This window comes from Octodon degus, unplaced genomic scaffold, assembly GCF_000260255.1.
Source record: "Octodon degus isolate 3935 unplaced genomic scaffold, OctDeg1.0 scaffold00025, whole genome shotgun sequence".
Lineage (NCBI taxonomy): Eukaryota > Metazoa > Chordata > Mammalia > Rodentia > Octodontidae > Octodon > Octodon degus.
Window position 1 is genome coordinate 772,792 of NW_004524601.1, and position 8,897 is coordinate 781,688.

Consider the following 8,897-nt stretch of genomic DNA (forward strand, 5'->3'; position numbering starts at 1 on the left):
AGAAACAACCAAGGCATCCACTTGGCAAGCCGACAGGACAATAGAAGTTTGCAGGGTCCTGCTGTCCAAAATCTTCTCTAGGCAGGGCCTGCATTTGACCCTGGCAGTGGCAATGGGCCTGCATTTGTAGCTCCAAAAGTAGATTAAGTGAAAACAACCTACAGCACACAGACCACAAAGCCCTAAAAAAGTTTTAAAAATAGCTTGTAGAAATGAGCTGCATCCGTAGACATTTCTGCACACACGTATAGCCCGGTACGTATTAGCTACCGCTGCAAGTTTCACAAATCCAGCCTTAGAGATGCTGAAAAATTTACCTGGACAGCTCCTCCCAGGCTCGCTCTGAAGGACAACGTGCTCGAAACTCTGCTCTGGTCTCTGCACACGGCGCAGTCCACGCACAGCTGAAGCCCGAGGACATCAGCCACAGGCTCGCGCCTCGTCTGTTCCCCTGATTTTGTGTCTTTTCAGGCTGCTTACCCAGGCCCCGCCTCCCCAGCCCCTGCTAGCTCTGGTTTTTGCCTCAGACCTGATGGATGGCTGCCCCAAGACCTGATGAGCACCGCAGACACCGTACACGCCCTTCTAGGTCAGATCCTGCCTCGTTCCCTCGCCAGAGTGACTGCAGAGCAGACAGGAACGCTCTGTGCTGCTTCAAGTTGTGCCCCACCTCAGAGGAGCGCAGATGCTACGCCCAGCAAGGGTTTTCTGGGGAAACTGAAAGGGGGCAAATGTCGCAGAAACCCCCTCCCCCATCTGTGTGCTTCAGTTTCTTAGTTGCAGGCAATAGTTCCTGTTCCAATTCTGGTTGCTCCTGTCTCTTAGAAATGGCTGGTCGGGGGCTGGTGAGATGGCTCAGTGGTCTAAAGCACCTACTTAGAACAAGCTAAAAGCACAGGGACCGCGGTTCAATTCCCCAGCACCACATGCCAGCCAGCACCAGCCCCCTGGTGGGCTGAGCTGCCCCCCCTCACAAATAAATAAAATTTTTAAAAAAATAAAATAAAAAAAAAATGGCTGGTTGCTGTGACACACAGCTGGCACTGTGACACGCAGATGGTGGCTGTGACTGACTCCGTAGAAGCCAGGCCCCAAGGGGCAGGCCATCCTGCTCTGCGCTTCCTGCTTGCTTGTCCCATAGGAGCCCTGGACCACCAGAGGCAGGGTGGCGTTCTGGGAGTGATCCCGCTCAGCGCCCAGGGACATGTTGTTTCCTGGGTGTCATTTGGTGTTTCTGCTTGCCATTGCAGGAGAGACGGCCGCTCCTTACCATTTCTGTGAAGCGGTCTTCACAGGCCATGCGGACCCGCTCTGGTGTGGCCGGGCTTCTCACTGTGAAGTCCTCGGGGAGGGCTCTGTCCCTGCGTGCTGCAGCCACTGCATCACAGATGGCAAAGAACACCGATGACCCCAGGAACATCCCGGACTCCCCAAGGCCCTGCGGGAAGCACAGTGGTTTCAGAAGGGTTGACCTGGCGGCAGGCTGCAGGAGGCTGGCCAGGCTGTGCTCACTCGTGTGCCCCACGTGGTCTCCCGTCTGTTTGGTGACTGACAACTGTAAAGCCTGAGTGCTGGTAACATTCTGGTGTCCGCTGACTGTCTCAAGTCTGTGTATGGGAGAGCAGCGGGTGTGTGCAAAGTGGTGACGGAGCGTGCTTGGAGGACCGAGCCTCGTAGTGGGGACTGCTCCACCAGGAGCCTTATCTGACTCCAGGCCAGGTGCCTGCGCCCCTGTGCACGTGGGCGAAGGGAGGACAGAGGTGCGCAGCAGTGTCACCTCCCTGTAGCACGGCGGCCCTTTTCCAGAGCCGTCTGACTGCTTCCTCCTGGGAACAAAGTCAAAATGGCACGTCGTCTGACTGCTCAAGAGGCTTCCAGTACTTGTATTTCTCTGTAAAATTTTGACAAAGAAGACACCTTGGCCAGATGTGGGCTGTGGTGCTGCTTTGCTGCACCCGAGTTGGGCCCAGATGTGGCCTGGCTGGTGAGGCAGGGCTGAGCCTGGGCGCGGACGGCACAAGGGCCAGGTGTCTGGGGAGCTCCCCAGAGTAAGGTCTGTTTTGTTTTTAATTTTTATTTATTTATTTATGTGTGTGTGTGTGTGTGTGTGTGTGTGTGTGTGTGTGTAGCCAGCTCAGCCCACCAGGGGGCGGGGCTGGCTGGCATGTGGGGCTGGGGATTGAACCGCGGTCCCTGTGCTTTGCTAAGCTTGTTCTAAGTAGGTGCTTTAGACCACTGAGCCATCTCACCAGCCCTTGTTTTTAATTTTTTTGAGCCAGGGTCTTGCTATGCAGTTCAGTTGGCCTTGAATTCACTGTGTAGCCCAGGTTGGGCTGGAACTTACAGCACAGTCCTGTCTCAACCTTCCAAGTGCTTGGAGCAGCGCGCCCCAGGGCCTGGGCCGCCATGGCTCGGCAGGCAGAGTTTGAACCTCCAACCCTGCATCTGCCTAAGCAGGGGCTTTAATCCGCTGAGCTGTCTGGCCCGCCCTCCATCTGTCCTTCTGAAGCTGCTTCTCCTAGTCTGGAGAGCAGTTAGCCCTCCCCTGGGCACTTTCCTTCACTGCGCTGCCCACAGGCTCAGGCACGCACCTTCGATGAGTAGAGGGTGCGGTGGGTCTGTGATGACGGCAGCAAGGTCACGTTGAACTCCTCAGGCACGTCGGCCACAGTGGGGATCTTGTATTCCCCAGGCCCCTGGGACAGCAGGGCGCCCTCAGGAGAGTAGAGCAGCTCCTCGCAGGTGTACAGGCCAGCGCCCTGGAGGAATGCGCCTTCCACCTGGGGGGTGTGAGCTGTGACAGAGGCCAAGCCGCCCTGGCCCTCAGGGTGGCGCCCTGGAGCCCACACTTACCTGCCCGATGTCGAGGGCGGGGTTCAGGCTGCAGCCAGCGTCCATGACGATGTCTGTCCTGAGTTTCTGTCAAAATGCACAGTGGCTCCCCATCAGCACGGGGGTGCTGCTTCCTGTGCCACTTCCCAGTCTGTGCCCCCAGAGCCCACAGGGGCCAACCCTGCTCAGACCTGTCAGATCTTGCCAGGACTGGTGCCAAGCGCAGCCAGCAGGAACCCAGCTCAGTGTGGCCAGGTGTGACTCCTGGGGGTCACATGGGGAAACGACGGGTGGGAGCAGCCTGTGACGTGTGACCACAAGCCTGCCTGCTCTGATGTCATCCTGGAGTGCGAGGGCCCAGTAGCCATGGGTGTGGTCAGTGTGCTCAGCATGGCCACAAGAGTTGGGGTGTGTGAGGTCTGGCATGGTGCTAAGCTGCATCTGGATGGCTTTGTGCTGGGCGTGGATGTGCGCCTGTGTGTGTGTGTCTGTGTGTGTGGGAAGCAGGGTGTGTCTCAGCCCACCTTCCAGGGCTGCCGTTCGCAGGCATGGCCTCCTAACAGTGTCCGGGCCTCCTCAGTGCCTGCTCCAGCTTTCTAGCCAGCCTTTCAGGGCTGTACCTGCCTGTCCGTGTCCAGCCCTGCGGGAGGCAGCTGTAGATGAGGCTCCAGCCTGCCCGTCCCGGGAGCTGCTGTGCCCTGCCCTGGCTTCTGGATGTTATTTCAAGAGTCAAGATTCTTTAACTGGCAATGTGAGGTGGCAGGCCCGGGAGGCCTGATGGAAGCTCCTTGGTGCATGCGACCTGGGAGGGCCCTGTGCGGTTTATTTGGAGGCACTGGCCTTCCTGAGGCCTCAGGTGGCACTGGCAGATGGAGCCCTCCTGCTCCAGAGGCTGCACGGAGTGCATTTGTACTGGGAAATTGCTTATTGCTTACCTGAAATTTGGCTTTCTCAGGGTGGTCTGTGATTCATCTGCTAAATCTGGCCCCGGGCCATTGGGTGGAGCCCTAGAGGAGCTGACTCGAAACCTCGGCAGAGGTTCCTGTCCAGCGAGCCCAGTGGCACAGGCATTGGCACCCTGGCACCACGAGACAACCACTAGGAAACCGGGTTTTGAAGGAATCAGCAGTGACTATGCTCACACGAGCCAGCTGCTTAAAACTGGTCTGCATGACAGGGGACAGGTGTCCGTGGGCCTGACGTGGAGCCGGAGAGAGTCCAGGCCGTCTTCAGAAATAACCTCTCCTGGTGTTTCACTGTGGAGATGCTGGCCAGCCCCAGTGGCCACAGGACTGACAGGACTTACGCGTCAGCAAAGCCTGTCCGTGCCGCCCCAGTCTGTGCTGTTTTGGGCAGGGTGGCGCCAGGTAGTTTGGAGGTGTGTGGGGTGTTGTGTCAGGAATTCTTAACAACTTTACACTCGGGTTTTTTAAGGTTCTGTTTAAGATTTCTGGTGCCCTCCTGGCTGAGAGACCCTGGCACACTCACACTTCTGTGCGGGCACGGTGCAAGCTGCTAACCTTGGTTCACCGTGACTCCCTGCCTCCTCTTGGGCCAAACAGCAAGTGCAGAGCTGTGTTCTGGCCTCTGTCCTAAGGCCTTTCTCAGGGTCAGCGGTGCCTGCCTCATACCTGACTTTGGAGAAAACTCACCCAGCCTCCTGCTGTTCATTGCTCAGGACCATTTGGTAAACTGCCTGACCTTCCGATTAGTGAACACGGACTCTGGCAGGTATAAGTTGTTTCTCTGGCTAAAACTTTTTTTTAAAAACATTTATTTATTTATTTATTTATTTATGTGTGTGTGTGTGTGTGTGTGTGTGTGTGTGTGTGTGTGTCCCAGCTCAGCCCACCAGGGGGCGGGGCTGGCTGGCATGTGGTGCTGGGGGATTGAACCGTGGTCCCTGTGCTTTGCTAAGCTTGTTCTAAGTAGGTGCTTTAGACCACTGAGCCATCTCACCAGCCCATCCTCTGGCTAAAACTTTGAAAAATAGTTTTGTTGTTTGAAAGTGATAAAAATGTTAATACGCTTATGGAATTTGGCTATCCTGGGCAGCTCACCTAGCACCCTCCATGGGCCTCTCAGAGCCAGCCTTCCCAGCTGGGTCTCTGGCCCAGAGGTGGGAGAACCTCATTCCTGGTGAGCTTGGTGTGTGGCCCTGGGACAGCCGCCGCACTCTCGCTGGCCGCCTGGGACTTACCCTGTGCGCGCCTGTCAGGCAGTCAACCTCAACCTCCGAGCAGGCAGCCCCAAAGACGTAGTAAGGGAAGGGCTCTCCCTCGCCCTTCTCCCAATCCATGAAGGCCTTGTAGCCCCTGAGGGGAAAAAGGGAGTCCTTAGGCAGAGTAGAGGATGTCTATTATTATTATTATTATTATTATTATTATTATTATTATTAATTAGATACTGGCTCTTGCTGTGGTCTCAGCAGCCTTGGGTGCGCTGCATAGGCCAGCCTTCCAGTCTCCATCCTCCTGCCTCAGCCTCCCAGGGCTGGGATCACACCTGTGCACTGTGCCTGGTTTCAGTGGACTTTCAAATTCATTTTAATCTGTGACCTTGCAGTTACAGCCCAGCCTGTTTTCACTCCTGTCCACTGTGAGAGGACGTTTTTGTGCTGCGGGTTGTGCTGGCTCGGCTGGCTGGCACTGCTGGTCTGAAGTGTGGGCTTTGCCCAGGTCCACATCCTGGAAAACTCAGCCACTTCCCTTGAGGGTTCCTGAGGGACTCCATGGGCCAGGCCAGCCAAAGGCCCAAAGTAGACCCAAGGCAGACCCATGCCAGGGGTGGAGGAAAGGGCGAAAGCCAGCATGTTGCTGGAACAAGTAGAGGAGCTCCTTCTGAGGGCTGGCTGCGCCCTGCCTGGGAGACAGCGCGGGAAGCCCGAGCTCATTCTGGGCCGCGCCAGGGCACGTTAGCCCTTCCTTTCCTTTCTCCCCTCTACGTCCCCCTGTGCACGCGTAGTTGGGGGTTTGCTTCATCACAGTGTAAAAGTAATGCCGGCCACTTCTAGACAAGCCAGCTCTTCTCTTTGCTGCATTCCATTTGTACGGATTTACTGAGACACCCTGAACTATGCAGATGTGTGTGGCTGCCACCCTCTGTCCCATGGGCCTAGGAAGGAGCTTCCCTAAAGGCCAAGATCTGGTGATAGAGGAAGAGAGAGAGCAGGCCTGTAAGTTACAGCTGTTTCTTTTCCTTTCTTGAGAGGGTCTTGCCACTGTAGCCCAGGCTGGCCTTGAACTCACAGTGATCCTCCTGCCTCCTGAGTGCTGTGACTACAGGTGTGCGCCACCGCACTGGGCTGAGATGTCATTTTCATTTTAATTTTTACCTGAAGTATCCAGTGGCCGAGAGACTGATTCTTTGTTCAAAGGCTGCTTCTACCTGCAGAATAAACACAGTAAAAGTGAACATACCGTTTGATAGGAGAAGCTGAGCACATGTTACCTCTCGGCCTCGGGTCTGACCACTGCCGCTGGCGCGTTGCTGCCAGGGACTACGTGGCACAGCCACTTCTTCCTTGGCAGTGGGCTGGTGGTCCTCTTTTGATGGAGTTCCAGGTCTGGATTGAAGAAGTGTAAGACACCACCCTGCTGCATACCCACGGGGTAGAGTGAAGCCCATCAGTCATTTATTTGTTCAGTCTTTTAGAGACAGGGTCTTACTATGCAGTCCAGGCTGGTCTTGGACTCACATCCATCCTCCTGCCTCAGCCTCCCAAACATTGGGATTATAGGCGTGTACCACCAGACTGGGATGAAGCTTCATTTTTTTTTTTTTTTTTCGGAACTGGGGATTGAACTCAGGCCCTTGTGCTTGCCAGGGAACCGCATATTCCACTGAGCCATCTTCCCGGCCCTGAAGCTTCATTTGGATTACAGGTGTGTACCACTACAATGGGATGAAGCTTCATTTCTAAGTGTTAAAACACCAGTGTGTGTGTGGTATGGTGGTGGTGGTGGTGGTGGTGGTGGTGGTGGTGTGTGTGTGTGTGTATGTGTGTGTGTGTGTGTTGTGAGGTAGCTGTTCTAGTGAAACAGATCTGGTGTGTTGTGAAGTTGGATTAAATGAGCCTTCCCCTCGAGACGGCCATTGCCACCAGGCCTTCTCATTTTTCACTTCCCCACCCAGGGCATCGCTCTTGGGTGAAGCTTAGCAAGAGTCAGTCTTTCCTTGTCCTTCCCTACTTAAGCACGGAGCATGCAGCCTCCTGGGGTCTTCATACTGTTCCCTTCCTCCTCGTTCCTTGTGTTTTCCCGTGTGGCCTCTCCTCCCTTGCTTGGGTTTTGCCCTGGAGTAGACTTCTCAGCTCCTGCCAGCAGGAGAGCTGTGTCCCTGGGAAGGCTCGGGGACACTGTCTCTGAGGAGTGACAGCGCCCTGCACAACGCCCTCCTAGCCACACCTTCCTTCTCTGAGGTGACACACGTGGGGCTGCTCACCCAGTCTTCCCAGGTGCCTTCTGGATTTTTCTTAATGATAGGCTCCAGGCGTTTCAGAAGCGTCTGACAGGCGTTCTTGAAAAAACAAAGAGAATCCAGGTCAGAAAAAAACATGGAAGAGAATGTTGCAGTCACTGTCACTGCGCTGGCTCCGGTGGTGGGGAGACCACATCACAGCCCCTGACTCAGGACCGGGCGACAGCGCCCACCCTTTCTGGAGGGCTCTGCTCGCCCAGCCACTGCCTGTGGAGTGTGCGGCACTTCTCCCAATCCTAAGTCACAGAATATGCAGGCTCTTAGCCTCTTTTCCTCCCCTTCCACATCTTAGATCTATGCTTTCTGTTGTAGTCCAGCCTCTAAGGTCAGCAGAATGGCTGGCCAGATAGCTCAGTGGATTAAAGCACCTCTTAGGCAGGTGCAGGAGCCAGGGGTTAGATCCTAGCCCTGCTGTGCAGGTCCTGCCCCCGGAAGCGAGCAGAGATGGCAATTGAGACTGGGTGTGGTGGCACATGCCTGTAATCCCAGCAACTGGGAAGCTGAAACAGGAGGATTACTATGAGTCCGAGCTACATGGTGAGACCCTGTAGACCCTGTACTAAATAAAAAAAAAGTAAGCAGAGTAACATTCAGATCTGTGTTTTGCAGCCATGTTGGTTTCCTTCTGTCCAGTGTTTGTTTGTCCATCTATCATCAAACTACTCTGCAGAGGGCCAGGGCTTAGGCTTGAAATGAGAAAATAAATTTTCTCAACAAAGACCTACTGGCGTGTAGGCCCACGCCTGTACTCCCAGCACTCGGGAGGCTAAGGCAGGGGGATTGTTGTGAGTTCCAGACCAGCCTCAGTTACAAAGTAAAGTCAAGGCCAGCCTCAGCTGCATAGCAAGACTCTGTCTCAAAACCACAAAAATACCCCACAAGAAAAACAGAAAACAGTAACCTAGATCCTCAATCAGAAGGACCCCAGAAGACAGGTTAACATGGGTCGGGAGCAGCTCTGCCCACACCGGGCTGATCCCTCTGGGCTTGCTCAGGTGCCACACTGGATTGTGCTCGCTCTGAGCCCAGAAGGTGTCCGCTGTTGGACCTTGGGACCCCCATGCTGAGAAGACCAGTTGGAGGCAAAATCCCACGGTGTCCTGAGAACGTGGCTCCTCAGAGGTCCACATGGGATAAGAGCCTGCAGGGCATAAACATCGCCTCGAGTCAGCCAGAGCTCTGAACGAGGGACTAGGTGCTGGGGTCCCATGCAAGAGTGACACTGTAGGGTTGTTTTGTTTTTGTTTTTTGAGAAAGGTTTTGCCACACAGTTCAGCCCATCTTTGAACTCACTGTGTGGCCTAGGCTGGCCCGGAACTCACAGGGACCTTCCTGCCTCAGCTCCCTGAGGACTGGGAGTACAGGGTCTGCCAGCACACCTGGTTTAAAACCATCAATAATGCGGGGGAGATGGCTCAGTAGAATAAATGCTTCCCTGGCAAGCGCAAGAGCATGAGTTCAATCCCTGGTTCCGCAAAAACAACAACAACAACAAACCATCAATCAGAACAAAGACCTAAGGACAGCGCTGAGTACCCAGCGGATCTTGCTGCAGGCAGCACTGTGATCACATGAGCAGCTGGGGG

The 8,897-nt window shown here is 55.0% G+C and overlaps 1 protein-coding gene across 2 annotated transcripts in view; it reads right to left on the reverse strand.

Annotated features, from left to right (window-relative positions):
• The window catches only part of LOC101570622 (aldehyde oxidase 2-like), a 56,773-nt gene that overhangs the window by 12,419 nt on the left and 35,457 nt on the right, over window positions 1-8,897 (reverse strand). For both annotated transcript variants that reach the window (XM_023712382.1, XM_023712383.1), the window contains 6 exons: window positions 7,276-7,350; window positions 6,167-6,219; window positions 5,033-5,147; window positions 2,854-2,919; window positions 2,592-2,780; window positions 1,271-1,438 (listed from right to left, as the gene is read on the reverse strand). In XM_023712382.1, the coding sequence (XP_023568150.1) occupies window positions 1,271-1,438; window positions 2,592-2,780; window positions 2,854-2,919; window positions 5,033-5,147; window positions 6,167-6,219; window positions 7,276-7,350 (666 nt within the window). The remainder of the gene's footprint in view (window positions 1-1,270; window positions 1,439-2,591; window positions 2,781-2,853; window positions 2,920-5,032; window positions 5,148-6,166; window positions 6,220-7,275; window positions 7,351-8,897) is intronic.